Source organism: Vidua chalybeata, chromosome 23, assembly GCF_026979565.1.
Source record: "Vidua chalybeata isolate OUT-0048 chromosome 23, bVidCha1 merged haplotype, whole genome shotgun sequence".
In the NCBI taxonomy this organism is placed as follows: domain Eukaryota; kingdom Metazoa; phylum Chordata; class Aves; order Passeriformes; family Viduidae; genus Vidua; species Vidua chalybeata.
Window position 1 is genome coordinate 4,489,789 of NC_071552.1, and position 17,125 is coordinate 4,506,913.

General features: G+C 52.1%; 1 protein-coding gene across 10 annotated transcripts in view; it reads left to right on the top strand.

Annotated features, from left to right (window-relative positions):
• OPCML (opioid binding protein/cell adhesion molecule like) overlaps window positions 1–17,125 on the top strand; it is a 337,367-nt gene that overhangs the window by 215,077 nt on the left and 105,165 nt on the right. For 7 of the 10 annotated variants that reach the window (XM_053963647.1, XM_053963651.1, XM_053963654.1 and 4 more), the window contains one exon: window positions 15,887–15,971. In XM_053963647.1, the coding sequence (XP_053819622.1) occupies window positions 15,887–15,971 (85 nt within the window). Of the gene's footprint in view, window positions 1–14,979; window positions 15,972–17,125 lie in introns of those variants that run through there. The other 3 variants (XM_053963652.1, XM_053963653.1, XM_053963656.1) reach the window with 2 other exon arrangements.

Below are 17,125 nucleotides of genomic sequence, written 5' to 3' on the forward strand. Positions count from 1 at the left end.
AGATGTTATTAGTACATTAGTAGCAAAAAATGTACAAGGACACTGCTAATCTAAGGTGAAAATGCCTTCCTGCGTGAAATTTAATTAGCAGATTGTGTTCTATTAGTGACTTTTATGGGGATTTCATGAAAATGAATACAAATATGATCCAGGCAGCCTCTCTTGTGAAATGAGAGCCTCACTAACCTACCCTCCCTCTCTCCACCAGGAAAACACGGATGTGTGTCCTATTCCTCTTTGAAAGGGAACTTTGTGGAGGCAGAAAGGCAGCCTGTGGCCACCCTGCAGTGTGGGGACGTGGCTGAATGGTGTCACAGAATCTGAGTGTGCTCACAGTGAGTGAAACAGGCTGGGGGACTCAGAAATATCCCAGCTTTTCCCTCTGCCTGAGCAAGCAGCTGGTCAGAGCTGCTTTTCCATTAAAAAAAAAAAAAAAAACAGCAATGGTTATGGAGCTCTCCTTCGTGCTCGGAATTTTCTCCTTAGCCAGATGTCCTGCAGCAGGCAGCAGTGGTGGCAGAGGATGCCAGGTCCTGCCAGGGTCCATCGTGGGGATGCAGTGTCACAGGTGCAGTGTCACAGTGCCATGTGCTGGCATCCCTGCGCATCCCTGCAGGCACGGGGGAGCTGCAGGGAATGGAGCCCATCCAAGAACATCATACATATTTTAAGGACTTATGGTCCCCCAGCAAGCCCGAGGGGGTTGTGCAGCTGTCACTGCCAGGCTGGGCTGGAGTCACACTCTGCAGAGATGCTCTGGTGTCCCTTTTCTTGCAGCTCGTCTTGCAAAGCCAGCAGAGCAGGGACTCTCTGGAGGAGCCATGGAGGTGACACTGATGCATCTTCCTTGGTTTCATGCTGAACACCAGCACTTGGGGTGTTTCTGGAACTGGGAAACATTCCCATGCTGTGGTTTCAGGAGCTTATAGATGACTTGGAAAGGAAAAGTATCTTGGCATCAGCAACAAGAAAAGAAATAAATGGAAGGCTTTTCTGTTCTCAGTCTTTCCTGGGAAGACTGTCTTTCATACCCTCCTTTGGGAAGAGTTGTCACTGGCATCACCTCCTCCACCTGATCTGGGACCTTCTGGTTCCAGTCCCTGTGTGTGACTAAGCGAGATACAATAGAATTCCAGGATGGTTTGGGTTGGAAGGGACCTTAAAGTTGATAAGATGGTGTTGGGTCATAGGTTGGACTTGATGATCTCAAAGGTCTTTTCCAACCTAGTTAGTTCTGTGATTCGGTGTTTCTGTAAAAACTTTCCTGTTCCACCCCCTGCCATGGGCAGGGACACCTTCCACTACACCAGGTTGCTCCAAGAGTGTCCAACCTGGCCTGGAACACTTCCAGGGATGGGGCAGTCACAGCTATCCCTCAGCGATGCTGTGCTGGCTCCTTGCTCTTGGGGACAAAACCCAGGCTGAGGTTCTGCCTCATCCAGAATCATGGCAAAACTGCTCTGGAGTGGCCAGGAGGGTCAGACAGAGTTATGAGCTGTCCCTGTGATCTTTGTTTGAAAGGACTTGGGAAGGTGTTGGAGCTCCAGAGGAGCAGAGAGAGCCCTTGTGCCCTGAGAAGTAGCACGGGAGGGTCACCTCCCCTTAGCAGACCTGCCCCAGTCATTTGTGTTCATGCCAAATGACTCTGGTGGCCCAGCCAGGATTTTGAAGCTGGGGAGACGTCATGAGTTACTGGAGGAGGCATCTGCTGGTGGTTCCAAAGCTCCTTCCCTGCCATCTGTGGGTGCAGGATCTGGCTCTTGCCGATTCCTGTGCTGTACAGTGAAGCAAATGCACGGGGAATCATTATTCATGCAGATGATCCTCACAATTCAATAGAGGTAATTAGGAGAATGATGGAGGAAATTAGCACTTTCTGCGGGTTTATTAATATTAATAAAATGATTCCACGGTTAAAAATAATAATAATAATAATATTCATAAAATAAATACATAACTGCAGAAGAGCTCTGCCCAGCTACTAAACACTAGGCTGCTCCAGGCAGGAATCAGCAAGCAGCTGGAGTCAGTCTGCTGGCTTTTTGCCCCCTCTAAAGATGGAATCATAGAATCTATTGAGGCATATTTGGGGTAATTTCTCATTTCCCACATTTATCTTCCACATTAGGGAGAGGAGCTGAAGCTCAGCAAATCCATAAGGCTTTGAGGAGTTGAGGGACTTGCCTTCAGTGCCAATGGTCTTGAAAATAGGATGTTTTCTGAGAACTGCTGATGGGACAAGGGTGAAGGCTTCAACCTGACAAAGGGCAGGGATAGATGGGATATTGGGAAGGAATTCTTCCCTCTGGAGGCAGTGAGGCCCTGGTACAGATTTCCCAGAGAAGCTGTGGCTGCTGCATCCCTGGAAGTGTTCAAGGCCAGGCTGGACGGGTTTTGGACAATCTGGGATAGCGGAAGGCGTCCCTGCCCCTGGTAAGGGTTGGAACAAGATGGGCTTTGAGGTCCCTACCAACCCAAACCATTCCATGATGATCCTGTGATTCTGTGACTGAGGAACATTTGAGGTCATTTCTTGTTTCCCGCTTTTATCTTCCACATTAGGAAGAAGAGCTGAGGCTCAGAAGATCTTCAAGGCTTTGGAAAATTGAGTGGCTTGTCTTTAACATGCTAATGCTCTTAAAACCAGGATGTTTTCTGAGAGCTGCCTCTGATTCCCGTTGTCCTCTGGCTGCTTCACCTGCTGTGTACTGCTCCTAGCAGGAAAAGCATCCTCACATCTCCGCTTGCCACAGAGTTGGTGTAACGTGGCTATGGGTACCCATTTCCAGATTGCTCCCTCTGTTGTGTTTCCCCTTCCCATTCATGTTGATCCCAGCAGAGGACCATGGATCTCTGCCCCCATGTGCTGTGTACCCTCGGGGATGCTTTTCAGCTCCTGTGCTGCTGGTGTGCCAGATGTGTCTCAGGATTTGCACAGGGTGAGGAGATTATCAAATTAAAGACAGCACAGAATGCTATTAATGAAAATACATGACAAATGTATTTAAACATGTAAATATTTAATTAGAATTTTTATTGTTAAATTCTTGCTACAAGTGCTTTCTGAAACCCCCTTCTTTTTGTGGTGATCAAGGCTGCTTCATTTTCTTGCATGCTAAGGGAGGATTTGGGGTAAAGAAGGGAATAATTGTACCAAATGTCTTCTGAAGAAGGCAACAGGACTTTCTTTGGATGCTGGGTGTGGGATGTGCCCTGGCTGGACCCATGTCACCCATCAAGCCAGGCTTGTCTAGGCTTGATTCTTTTAGAAAGGCATTAATGGGGTATTTGCAGGATCAAAACACTTCATGGGCTGGGAGGGACACCTGGGGATCTTCAGTGTCAGACTGAGGATGTTTCTGAACTCTGAGGAAGGCAGCAGGCTGTCAGGAAGGGCAGAAAAAATCCCAGATGGGCTGATGGACTTGTGGCTCCTCCATCCATGGGAGATGTGCAAACCCAAAAAACTTACAAAGAGAAGGAGCTCAGAGCCTCATGGAGCTCCCAGGCTGTGTGCTCCCTGCCCTTTCCTCCTTGGAACACCTCTGATCTCCCTGCTCGGAGCACTGGGGAGCAGCTCTGCTTGTTTTGACTCTGCAGGGAGCTGGGAATACGCCAGGAACAGCTCTCCTGGCTGACCCGATTGCGCCGGCACTCCCGAGCTAGAGATGCCAGTCTGGTGGGTGGTGCCAATTCCCAGAGCCTTCTCCTGCTGTCTTTATTAAATGGGAAAAGATCAGAGCGGTTGAACCCTTTGCTTTAATGAGAGATTGCATTATATTAAACGGTAATTGCAAAAAAATCAGTTTCTATAATTAAAAGGAGACCTCACAGCCAGGCATGGAGGTTTTCTGCAGCTCCAAAGATCTCCATCTTCAGCATCTTAGTGCTGGGAATCTTCATGTTCTCTGAATTTCTGGGTTGCTTGTGGTCAGCAAGAGCCAGGATGGGGACTGGGATGGGATTCCCTGTCCCATCCACTCAGGAGCCATGCCCAGGGCTGTATATCCTGCACTCCAGTGGCAGAGCTGGTGAGGGGAGGCAATTATTTCCATTCCAGAGAAATTTGCAGGGCTGGCAGTTTTAAGGAGGGGGGAAAGCAACCCTATCTCCCAGCTTGTAAATTAAGCAGATCTGGTTTGGAACTGTCACCGCAGGAGAAGAAATATGAACCCTCTGGGGTCATGTATGCAGAGTAATTTTTCTGACTGTAACTCTACTTAAAAGTAAGGATATGATGGAAATGCTTAGAGCATTTTAAATGGACCCAACAGAGATCTGCTTCAGCTCCAGTGAAGTCTGTGCAGACTTTATTGGGTGTTGGCTTACTCTAAACTTGCTAACACCAGAGTTTAGTGCGTGACTGAGAAATAAATTGGTTCCTTCTCCTTATTAACTGAAAATACTCTCAGATGAAGGAGAAAGAGCAGCCTTATTTTAATATTTTGGTGAGATTTAAGGCATGAGAGCAAGGAGGTTGGTAATGTTGAGGAGAGGCACTGGGGTGCTTTTTCCCCACCTTGGATCAGGGTTCTCCACGCAGGACTCAGGATGGATCAGGTCTGCAAGTGATGGAAACCTCCCAGGGGTGAAGCTGACCTTGAAAAGCACCAAGGATGTCTGTGTGATTGTCAGGCTCACTGGCCATGTGCAGGAATACACGACAAGGCTCGTTTTAAGGAGTGTAAGAAAAAACTCTCGAGAGAAGCTCGACATGTAAGCCCACATGAGCCTCCCCCGGGAGTCAGTGAAGGCACTTCCAGTCCCAATTCTGCTCCCAAGGTTTCCCCCCTCTCTCTCTAAAGTGGCTGAGCAAAGCCAGCCTGGTGAGCCCTGTCAGAGAAGCCCTTTGAAAGGAGCTGTGACCCTGAAGCTGTGCATGGGTGGTGTGTTGGATTCTGGGACATGCTGCATTCAGGGAGTTCACTTAGGGGGAAGAGCAGGAGAGATGCATCATGACCTCTCCCTGGCATGCACGCCTTGGGAATGGCAGGGTTTTCCTCCCAGTTCTGAATTTGAATTCCCTGTTCTAAAGACCCCTCTTGGCTCTGCGCTGCTCCAGCCCCATCGGTGAGACATTTGAAGGCTGGTGCGTGTTGGTTTCTGGCAGGTGGAAAAATGAGTGTGCCAAGGCAGAAGCAGGAGGATCCCAGGGGGTGGTGAGCAGAGTGATGGCTGCTTTGCTCCTTGGTGCACCCTTTGTGAAGTTTTTGGAGCCATTTGGGACACAAGCGTGTTGCTGCAAGGTGCAAACAAAGGGAGAAGGAAGGATTTGGGGCTCACCTCAGAGCAATGAGCTCCCTCTGGGTGGGGGTGCTCCCACCTGCCTTGGCCATTCCCTGGGGAGCAGGATGGCTGAACCAGACACACCATCCCCGGCAGCAAATGCAGTTCCCTTGGGTTTGATTGGAAGGATGCAGACAGGGCAGGGTGTGCTCCATCGTGAAGTGGCTCAGAGCAGAGCCAGCCTGGCCAGGTGGCCTCGGGACAGCTCCTCCTGCTCTGGGGTCAGGCATCCCATTCAGGGAAGGTTTTTAAGCACCCAGATTGCAGTGGGCAGAAACAGGGAATCTGCTGCTTTTCTGCTTACTTAGGAGCATAAGGAATGCTCCAGATTATCACCCCAGAAGGAATTAATAAAGCTGGGCTTGCTGGCTGATTGAAGACTAGGCAGCTGTGAGTGCATTCCTATAGGTGTCCATGAAATGGAGCCTGTAGATGTTCAGGATTGAGGTGTGATAGGAGGAAATCTGGATGGAGAGGAGAGTGACAGCCAGCCCAGCTTTTCCTTCTCCTCCCTCATCTCCCTTTCTGCCTCCCCTGGATTTCTGTGGTGTGAGATTTTTCACCCTGTGCACTGGAAACAATATCTTGGAGCAGCTTTAGAGCCATTTGTTTTCCCTTTAATTGGCTAGTGGGGAGAAAATAACGAAGGGAAGTCATGCAGGGGAAGTTCTCATCGGTGCCATTTTTGGCAACAGAGTCACAACATCCTAAATTTATTTATTTAATTGCATTATTAAAAGTATAAATAAAAATAAATCCAGGAGAGCAGCCGGATCTATACTTTGCATCTCTAAAATAGAACCATAAATGCCACGGAGCACTGGGGGAATGATTTATTAGCCTGTTATCGTGAGTGACTGGGACGCTTTCGATGGAGTCCTTGCTAATTTCTAACAGCTGCATTAAATCACAGATGCTATCAGCTATTATAAAATAATCACCCAGCGCTCTGTGAACCAGCACGAGCCCAGGGTCAGTGCTGGAGCCCTGGATTTGTTTCACATCTCAGCCCCTCTGTTTCCTGCGAGGGTGGGGAATAAATAGGGCTTGTAGCAGCCTCATTTTATCATCCAGGAGTTGACAATAAATAAAAACCTCTATAAAACTTTTCTCTATAAGGAGTTTTGACCAGAATTTGCAATGAGAGGAAACCTGATTTTGTGCTGTGTGATGTCAGGACTCCTGGGTCCTGTTTCTAGTTCAGAAAAGGAGCTGAGTTTGCTGATTTATGGGGCAGAGGAAGGATTTCAGGGGTTTGGCTGCAGACAGGGCTGAAAGGAAGGGAGCAGGTCCTGGCAGTAAGAAACGTTTGTCAGCTCCTCCGCCTTAGCTCCTCGCTGCTCTTTCAGACAAGTCACTTAAATTTCCCTGCAGCTCGACTGCCTTCCTCTCGTTTGACAAATAACGTGTGTGTTTATGTGCCTGGGCTCCGGAGGGGGTTAATACTTGGCCTGGAAATCTCTTTAGAAGTGCCAATTTGTAGCGACAGAGAAACAACAATGAATAGAAGAGCCTGCGAGGACCAGAAGAAGCGAGGAGCGGCTGCTTATCAGGATGGTGGCTCACAGAGCCAGCTGCAATAGCAGGGGTAGTTGTAAAGGGTGAAGGAGATGGGAAGGAAAAAAAAAAAAAAACCCACAAATAAATAAAAATAAAGCAGTTAGGAAGAAAATGCAGCCCATCTGCAACACTTGTATTTTTCTCGGCAGTTTTGCTTTATGTTGGAACAGCTGCTTAACATGACAAACGCTAGCTTTAATAATGAGGAGGCAGAGGAGATGCAGGGATGGAGCTCTCCAGCTCATCCTGCTCTCTCATGCTCTTCCTTGGGCGTGAACAGCCCAGGGCAGGCTCACCCTGGTGTCCTGCACCACCTTGTCCGGCTTGGGAAGATCAATTTGGACCCAGTACCTGCTGTTTTGGAACAGCTGTGGTTTTGAAGCGCTGTGTCCTGTTTGAATTGGTGGGGTTAAAGGGGTTTTAAGGAAGAAGGAGCCTCAGGGTTGTTTGTTTGTGGAGCAGCAGCTCCTGGTGACAACCTAGGCTGCTCCAAGCCACGTGTCCATGGGGAACAATGCCTTAGAGGGACCTGGGGCTTCCAGGATAGCTGTGGGCAGCTCTCTTATTTCCCCAGAGGTATTTGGGTTCCTTTGTCTTTTCCTACCTTGTAATTCTCTCTGCAAAATGGGATAGTGGCTTTGCAGCTTGCAGGTTGTTTCCTTCCTGCGGTATCGGGGATTGTCGGGTTGTCAGCAGCCTGGAGATAGCAGGGATTGCTGACAGCAAGCAGAACTCAGGCAGAGCTGTGCACAGAAACCTTGCTCAGCCTTTGAAACCGCAGTCAAACTCTCCCCCAAGGTTATTCTTCCTCATAAAACACTCTTAGTTTTGTTTGCTGCAAACCTAGATTTTAATCCCAGCATCCAGGCAGAGCTGGGCTTTGAAGAGAATTGGGTTGGAGTCAGAAGTGAATGGCTGAGGCCAGGCTGACTGAAACAGATGAATTAAAGGTGACCTAGGAAGATGGAGATGTTCCCGTCCACACCCCGGCTGTGCCACTTGCATATTTATCTCATTGTGCCCGATCCCACTGGGAATAAATCAGCAGTGAGACATTCAGGGAGCAGCTCTGCTGCCTCTGAGAGCAGAGACCTGCACCAGCATTTACCCACAGCTCCCATCAAACTCCCAGGAAAGTTTTCCAAAGCCTGCAGGAAGCAAGAGCCTTCCCTCACCTAATGGTTTTCTCCCCCTCACTTCAGCCCTTAGAAGCAGGAATTTCAAAGTTGAAGAAACATCACCTGCACTGGCCACAGAGGGGAAGACTGAAAATACTGAGAATTTTTATTTCTCCTGGGACCTGCAGCATGAGCAGCCCGGGTAGTTCAGACAGGCTGTGAACAAGTGTTCAGACCTTCACCTGCATAACACAACTGCCAAACCTGCCCAGCAGCACCTGGAGACAAGGGGAGTGTGGAGGGTGAGGAGTGGGAACAGGGCAATTTCCTCCCCAGTTCTGCAGAGATCCCACCCAGCTCCCTGCAGCTCCCAGCCCTTCCAGCAGCAGCACAGGCAGGAGCTGGGAGCTCCCAGGAGCTGCCCCAGCAGTGAGATGTTCTGGAGGCTGCTTTGCTTGCTTTGGGAGAGCCGGTGTGTGTGTGTAGGTGTGAAAATCCCAGAGTGGTTTGGGTTGGGAGGGACTCTCAAGATAATACAGTCCCACCCCCTGCCATGGGCAGGGACTTTCCACTACCCCAGGGTGCTCCAAGCCCTGTCCAACCTGGCCTGGAGCATCTCCAGGAATGGGGCAGCCACAGCTGCTCTGGGCAGCTTAAAACGAGTGGCAGGGCAGGGCTGCCCCGGGTGGTGCTGAGAGCCCGGGGACATTTGGGATTGTCTTGCCCAAGCAGAGATGACCATGTTGGAGGGATGAAGGTATGTGGTGGGCAGAGGAGCACAGTGCTGCACTTCAGGGCTGCAGGGCACAAGCCATTCCTTCAGGGCAATACAGGTTTTCAAGCCCCCATTTACCTCTATGGAATCAGTCAGGCATGTTTTGCTCTTTATCTTGAAATCTTGCTGCTTTGGCTGCTCTGCTGATATAAAAGGTTTGGTTTGGGCAGGCAAACCCTGCTACCCTGAGTCTGAGTGGAGCTCCAGGGTGTGCAGTCACTCAGCTGTGCATCACACGAGGACAGATTTGCTGGGGGGACACCTGGTCCTGCTGCCCTGACCATGGGAATTGGTGGTGCCAGCCCAGCCAGCTCCATGAGCAGAGAGGTTCTGGTGCCATCCAGGTGTGAAAAAGAGCAGCACACACCGAGGAGGATGGGAATATAGGATTTTCCTTTCTCTAACCTGTGCTGGGGATGCCATTTGGAGCCTCCCAGGACAGCCCAGAGCTGGTGTTTCCCTCTTCCAGCATGGAGTGTAGGTGGCACAGCTGCTCTCTGATCATTCCTGCAACTTTGTATTCTGTAAATAAGCCCCGAGGCTATGTGATGGCTTCGTGTTTAGAAACAGGGTAAACAGGGCAATGTGATATCTATTTATTTGTTCTTTTATTAGTTCAGTGCAGAGCTCACAGAATACTTTGTGAACATCTATGAAATGAGCCTTGTAATGTTCCCAGGAGAGGGGAGAAGCATTCCTGCTCCACTTGGCGGGTGGGGGAAGCTGAGAACTCCCTGTGTATCCATGGCCAGGGTGAGACCGTGGTAGATGCAGGGGTGGATCCCAGATCCTGCTTCACGTTTCCAGTCTGTAATGGCTGGTAGGGTTCAAATGCATATTTCATTCCCAGGCTCAGCATCTGTGCTCCAGAGCCACTTTTCTGGTGTTTCTCCTACTCCTGGACTGATTTGGGAACGTGATTGTGCCTCCACACCTTGTCCTAGGGAGAGGTCATTAAGTACTAAAGATGGAAAAACCTGTTAAACACAGACTGCCCCAAGAAGCTGTGGCTGCCCCATCCCTGGAAGTGTCCAAGGCCAGGTTGGACGGGGCTTGGATAGGGGAAGGTGTCCCTGGCCATGTCAGGGGTGGGACTGGATGTTCTATATGTGGGGCACCCACATCTCTGGAAATGACCAATGCCTCTCACCCTCACATCCTAATATCCAATTTATCTCACCCATCCTAATATCAAATTTAAACCTGCCCTCTGTCAGGTCAAAGTAATTCCCCCTTGTCCTGTCACTGTCTGCTTCCCAAGGATGTGGGAAATTTGGGACAGGGCTCCTGGAAGCATCTCTTTGGCAGAGACTGTGCACTGTGATGGGTTTTTTGTTGTGCTGTTTGGTTTGGTTTTGTTTTTTTTCCAAGACAATGTCCTTGGTGATGCAGCCTGAACTTTGGCTGTTTTCATATGGAAATGTTTTGGCAATGAAGCAAAATGTCACATGTCTGTAATGACCCCCCCATCCCTTCCCTCTAAAGTTGGGTTTTCAGGGACAGGGACTGCGCAGGAGTTGAAAATTTGCCCAAATGTACTAAATACCATCAGAAATTGCAACAAAAAAAAAAATCTTGGCATCGCAAAGAAAATCTTAACATTTTGCTTTCCTTAGAAAAAAAATGAAAAAAAACTCCTGAACCATCCTGGATGGTTGTCAGATATGGTGTATGAAAATTAAATCTGTGTTTTTCAGGCTTTTTGGGTGATGTTGTGATGGTTCTGCTGCCCCTGGGTGTCCCAGCCCCTCCGAGCTTTGCTTGAGCAGCACCGTGTGTTCTCAGAGCTGGTGTTCTTTATTCCTTTAATATTTGGTGTAAGGAGGAGGCTGCTTTAACTGCTCCAGGTGGGTGTCTGCGGAGCTGCCTCCGTTTTGGATTTCATTTGTCAGGTTTACACACTCTTTAAAGGTGCCATATGCCGGGGTTCAGCCGGGGATTGTCGCTGAGCGTTAAGTGTAGAGTAATCCCATTAAAATCCCCAGGGATTGCTGTGGGTCCTGCTCAACCACGACCTGCCTTCCCACGCTGTAATCCTGACTGCAGGCTGGGTTTGTGTGGCCTTGGGGGGATTTTGTGGAAGAGGGAAGGATTTGTGTGTGAATTTAGGGCACAAGGATGGTGTTGGAGGGGCTACCTGGGCACTGACTGCTAAACCAGCCTTGAGCCAGTTGTAAATGAGGAGCTCGAGCCTCCAGTCTGGATTTTCTGCCCTTGGAGCTCGAGCAACATGATCAATGTGAAGAACAAGTCACATTTTTTTCCCACAATTACCTCAGCAGGTTGTTGTTTTTTTTTTTTCTTTTGCTGAATTCGTGCGATAAAATGCATTAAATGTAACAGCACGGAAAATAAAAGTTCCGTTTGCAGAGAGAGCCTGATCTAGTATGAAGATAAAACAAGATAAAACAACTGGAAAAATTAAGTGGGATAAATAAATTCTGCTGGGAAGAGGCCGAGGTGAGAGAGGGGGAGGTGTGTGTGTGGCAGTGGCCTGGCAGTGGTCAGTGCAGCTGTGAATCCCATTCCTAAGGTTCTCCACCTGGGAAAGGGGTGATGCCTTGCTTTGTACCCCCTCCCACCAACTGGTGGGTGCTCAGTTTTGTCCCAGGGCAGTGAGATGTGATTCTCCCTGCATGGGGAGGGTGTGCATTCCTCCTGCCTGTGCTCGTGCCGTCTCTTTTGGGTGAAGAAGTGAGAATATTCGGCAGCAAATGGGAAAAACACAAAGTGGGGCGGTGGGGTGTGGGGGAAGAGGTGTTGGGATGGATTGCCAAATATGCCGGGGAAAAATTAGCAGCTGCAAGTGTGCAAGAGAAAGGTGGAGAAGAAAAGGGGTAGAGACAGATGGAGAGAAGGAGGGAGAGAAAGAGGAGGTGGGAGGAAAGGGAGGAGGGGATAATAGTGTGGAAAGAAATTAGTTAAAAATCTTATAGCCCCAAGCCCAGACACCATCTGGATGGTGCAGGGTACCAAGACACAGCTCCACATTCACCATGGAGGTGTCACATATGTCTTGGCCAGGTAGGGTGGCCAAGATGCTCAGGATTAGAAATTCCCCATGCCCCAGGAGAGAAATGCCTTAAAAGAGCCCAATTTTGTGAAAAAAGTGCCTGTGGCTGTCTGCCAGCAGGGGACCAGAGAGGAGCTGTTGTTGTTGAAAATCTTGTCTGGGGTTTCCAGAGGGAGATCTGGAGAACTTCCACTTCCACTGGTGCTGGAGGGCGAATCCCTGGAAGCAAAGATTACTCTTTGATTAAACAAGCACAAGGCCTCCAAGGATTGCTCTTCCCTACAGCTCTGCCAGGTTTTTGCTTTCCTGGGTGCAGCATTAACCCCTTCTGTTTTGAACAAGGCTGAACAGCTGAGAGACAGCAAAGTTCATCTCAGAGAAAGGGAAAAAACAGGGAAAAAAAGTTCTTTCTCATTATCTGTACCTTAAGATTTAGTTTTCTTTGACTGTGACAAGCACATGCTTTGTTGTGCCCACTGAGGGAAAAGCTACTGTCCTGGGGTGAAGCACACCTCTGTGGTACAGCTGTGTCCACGTTTCCGAGCATTCCCCTACCCAGGCAGGTTTAAAAGGAGTGAGAAATGGTTCTTGGATCTCTTTTGGAAGAGGCAGTGTCCCAAGGGAGGAGGTGGCACTTGCTGGCCAAGTGTGTCCCAGTGGTACTGCAGTCACTCCATCCCTCACTGCACTGATCCCAGGGGAGCTGGACTCACTCCCTGCTGCACAGTGAGCATTTCAGTGTGCCCTGAGCTGCGTGGAGAAAAGGGGAATAATCTGGGAGCAGGAATGAGGCTGGGGAATGAAACCCAGGGTGGCCATCCGTAGGTCCCAGTGGCTGCAGGCTCTTCCCAGTACGATGCTGGAGCAGGGCTGTGGCTGAGCAGCCTCATGGCCCCCAGGCTCTGGCCCCTCACTAATTACTTCCAGGCCTGTACTCCTGACATTTGCAAGCTCCTGATTAGAGCAACGAGGGAGAAATCTCGGAGGAAGAGGGAGGCTAAACTGCACCACTAATAAAAGCCGAGATTGACAGTGGGCTGGGAGGCGACAGCCGGGGAGGTGCAGGGACTCGTCCTTGCCAGCTCAGTTTCTTCCTGAGCCTCTGGATGATGAGAGAAGGTCAGGGCTTGTTAACGTCACCGTGAGGAGCAGGATCCGCACTGCCATATGCCTGGTGCCCCCAGGGCCTGTGCCAGCCTTGAGTCCCTCTCAGCGAGGCGATATTTTTAGCCATGGACCTGAACTGAAGCCACCCTGCACAACCTCAGGTCTGCAACTGTCTCGGTGCAAAAGTGCCTCTGCCTCTGTGTCTGCTGACTTTGTGCTTCATGCAAATTTTGCAGCCCCCTGGGTTTCAAGTTTCTTCCCCTTGCTCTTTTCTCTCCCACGTCCCATTTCGCTCCCGTCATTTGATGGCAGCGCAGTCACTGGGGAGGTACCGTTAACCCCAGCAGTGAGACTGGCACATATTTGTGGTGGGGTGGCCCAGAATACCAAACCAGGAGAGGCAGCTCTGGTTCCCTGGGTGCCCACAGTGGCCTCTGGGATGAGCGTGGCTGAGCCATGTCTCCTGCAGTGTCCTGCACAGCCATTCCAGGCTGTTGGGTCCCTACCCAGTTACATAAATATGGATCACATTCACTTCCCAGCTCTCTCTCTCTCCCCTCCCTGATGCCCCATATCCCCTTACCTGTGTGTAGCAGCCAGTTTAGTTCTCTGTCTGTCCATTTATTCCCTGCCTTTGCATCCGTTCATGGGTCCATGGCTCTGCAGCCTCCTCAGAGTCTCTTTGTGAGGCAGACAGGCTTTTTTCCCCTATAAATCTTCCCTCTTCTGGATTGCTCTGTCTCTGGCAGGCTTTGTTCTACACTCACTCTACGTCTACAGCTTCTGTCCCAAGGGGTAAACACTATTTTAGCCAGCAGAGCTTGCGGTCCCTGCAGCATCCTTGTCCCCTGGAGCTAATCCTGCTGCAGGGTGAGGCTCAGCAGCGCCTGTGGTCTCACTGCTGGGGTCTGCCATGGGTTTGTGCTGGCTCCTGCTGCTCCTTCCCTTCCAGCAGACATGGCTCCTCTGTGCCAGAGTGGAGCAGCTCAGGAAGGAGTAGAGTGTCCTTCCTTTTCCATCCTCCCCCCAAAGAATCCCTGGCATGGAAGCAGCCAACCTGCACATTCAGGGTTAAGCCAACTTTTCAGCAGCTGAAGAAGCTTTCTGATGGAAAGCTCAGCCCTGCTTTTCTCCGTGCTTCCCTGGGTTCCCAGGCTGTCCTATTTATCCAGGCTACAGCGAGCAGCCCTCTGGAGCTGGTGCTGGTGCCAACACACATCTCTGCAGTGCCAGCCTGTGGCTAGTGGCTGTTGAGGGTCACTGAGTCCCTCTGCCACGTACAAAGAACCTGCTCTGCTGAAAATTGGGCTTGGGATCACTGAAAACCCCTTGCAAAACCCCTTTATCAGTTCTAACAGCTGTGTTTGCATCTCTGGATGAGGTCGGGGTCCTGAATTAGTTAAAACTTCTTTGTTGGTGGTTATTTCCCTCCTCCAGCCCCTGGAAGGGACAGGTTCCCTGGGATATATCAGCAGAGGAGGCAGATGTCCTTTGGAGGAAGGCACCCAGCCAAGGTCCAGCCTGGCTTGGGCTGAGGAGCTGTGTGAGGAAAACTGGCAGCGTGAGGTTCGTTTTCTTCTGTGAGCACACACAGATGTGTCCGGATGGTCACCAAGGTCTTGGTGCCTTCAGCTGCTCTTTGAATAGATAAATGATGGTCTGTGGGTGTCTCCAAAGGGGGAAATTTGTTGAAATTGATTGATGCTCTGTTGTGAGTGGCAGGGTGGGTTTCCTAATTCAAGGTCCTCAGTGTCGGGAAGCAGGGACAGGACAGGAGATGCTCTGGAGCTGTCTTTCACCATCCCATGGGGCAAAGACGTGGAGACAGGACCCTGTTTCTCACCGGGAGAGAGAACTGGAGCCAGTCCCCCACAGGGATATGCATCAACAGGTGGAGGAAGGGAAAGATGCTGCGGTGGGCAAGGGTCTGGGCAACCTGCTGCTCTTGAGGGCAAGCTCGGGGGTGCGTGGTGCGAGAAAAGCCCCCTCTGCAGCAGGGCTGAAGCGCGTGAAGGGTTGGGGGGTCCCTCGGCTGGTGGCAGCCCCGGTCCCTGTGCGGGAGCGCGGCGCGGCGGGGGTTAATGTGCGTGTCCTCCTGCGCATCCCGCCCCGCTGCCGCCCGCCCGCCCGTGTGCGGGGCTCGGGCCGTGCGGGAGCCGAGGCGCCGGGCAGCGCTGGAGCCGCTGCCATGACAACCCCGGGGATGCTGCCGGCCGGGGCCGGGGTGCTGCTGCCGCCGCCCCCCCGCGTCCCCCCCGCCCCGCGGCGCGCCTGAGCCGCAGCCGGAGCAGCCACCGGCCCCGCGGGGGCTCCGAGACCCTCTGGACAGAGCTGAGGAGCATCGGGGACATCGCCTGCAGCTCCGCGGGGAAGTTTCGATCTTGCGACAGAGCCGGGATTCTGGGGAGCTTTATTGGGTTTTTTAATTTTTTTTTTTTTTTAATTCTCCTTTCCCTCTGTGATTTAAACAAAAGAGCAAGAGCCGGAGAACAGCCCAGCCCCGGCCCGCTGTGTCCCCCTCGGTGCCGATGCCGCCCTCCCTTTCCTCTCACAGACACTCACGTTTCCTCCGTGGGTTATAAACTTTTGATGCCAGATCTCCGCAGCGCCTGCCCAGCTGCAGCTGAAAGTAGCGTCTCCAGCAGCCACACATCTGTGACCTTCATCTCGTGCTCCGCACCTTCTCTCCTCCTCTTCCTCCTCCTCCCCCCGGCCCTCCCGTCCTCCTCCCTCGCCCGAGGACAGCGGGACTCCCTCCGATGCCGCTCGGCAGGCTCAGCGCTCGCAGCCAGCCTTGCCGGGGGCTCTCCTGATCTCCGTGGAGCTCCGCAGCGCTCGCCCCGGTGGTTTTGCTCCCCCCCATCCCTCCTCTCCACCCACCCCTTCCCCCTTTTCGCCTTGTCGGGTGTGTTTTTTGCCTGTTGGAAAAGTCCCCGCTGCCCAGGATGGGGGTCGGTGGGTGCTTGGCCCTGCCCTGGAGGTGCCTGGTCGTCCTCTGTCTCAGGCTGCTCTTCCTTGTGCCCGCAGGAGTGCCCGTGCGCAGCGGAGATGCCACCTTCCCCAAAGCCATGGACAACGTGACAGTGCGGCAAGGGGAGAGCGCCACGCTCAGGTAGGAGCAGCTGGACCGGGGCTTTGGGGAGTCGGGGGGTCCTGCTTGCGGCTTTTGGGGGATGCTCTGTGCCCGGCGGGGCTGCCGGAGGGTCCTGGGACCAGCTGGAGACTTTGCACGTGTCCCAGGGGCTTGTCCCCATCGTGGCAGAGGACACTCCGGGTGGCAGCTTGTCCCCGTCGTGGTGGGGTCACCCCATGCGAGCGCTTTTGGAGGGACGGATGCGCCGGTGCTTTTCGGGCTGCAGCGCGGGGCTGGCAACCTCCTGGGGGGGCTGCGGGTGCCAGACGAGGAGACGACACAGGGGTTTAGGTGGCAGACAGTGAGTTAGTGCTGCGTGAAAATCCCAAAGTTGTGCCTGCGTGGGAGGGGAGGGGGGTCCGTGCTCCTGGCACCGGTGCCAGCCTGCACTGCCAGCGGCTTTCCAGGGCTGCGATGCCTCCGAGGTGTCAGTGTTTTCCTCGATCGCTTTATAGTCTCTGCACGAATCCGTTAATATCAAATCAATCTTTTACTCCAGGGGTGCATCTTATGAATTCTGATGGATGCTTTCCCTTACGTTGTTTGCTGTAGGAGAAACACAGGCGGCTGATATGCAGATGGGTCACTCCTGTGCCGCACAGCACAGCCGAGCTTCCCTTTCATTCCCTGAATGAGTTACAGGTGTACGCGGTGCATCGCCAGGTAGCACGGCAGCTCTCCACAGGCATCGCAGCAGCGGGGCCAGAGGAGCAGGGAGCAGCCCAGCCTTTTTTAGGACGGCAGCGGGGAGGCAATGGGGCTTTGGGTCGTGCTGTGCGTGCTTCAGACAGCCCCGGGAAGATCTGAGCCGGTTAATCCGGGAGCTGTGGGACTTGAGGAAGGAGCTCGGGGATGGTGGGACGTGAGCGTGGAGCAAGAGAGCCCGGAGGAGTTTGTCTGCTTTCTCTGCACCAGCGAGCAACGTGTGCCCCTCACCCGAGTCTGGCTGCTCCCTCGCTCAGACCCGGAGGAGCAGGGCTGCAGCAGAGAGCAGCTGCTCTTCCCGAAGCCAGGCTCGGGGATGGCACAAGCAGAGCCTGTCGCGCTCTCCGTGAGCAGCCGAGCCGGCTGAGGAGCTGCTGCTGCTTTGAGCAGAGGCTGCTGTGCTCACCTGGCTGGCCGGGCAGGTTTCC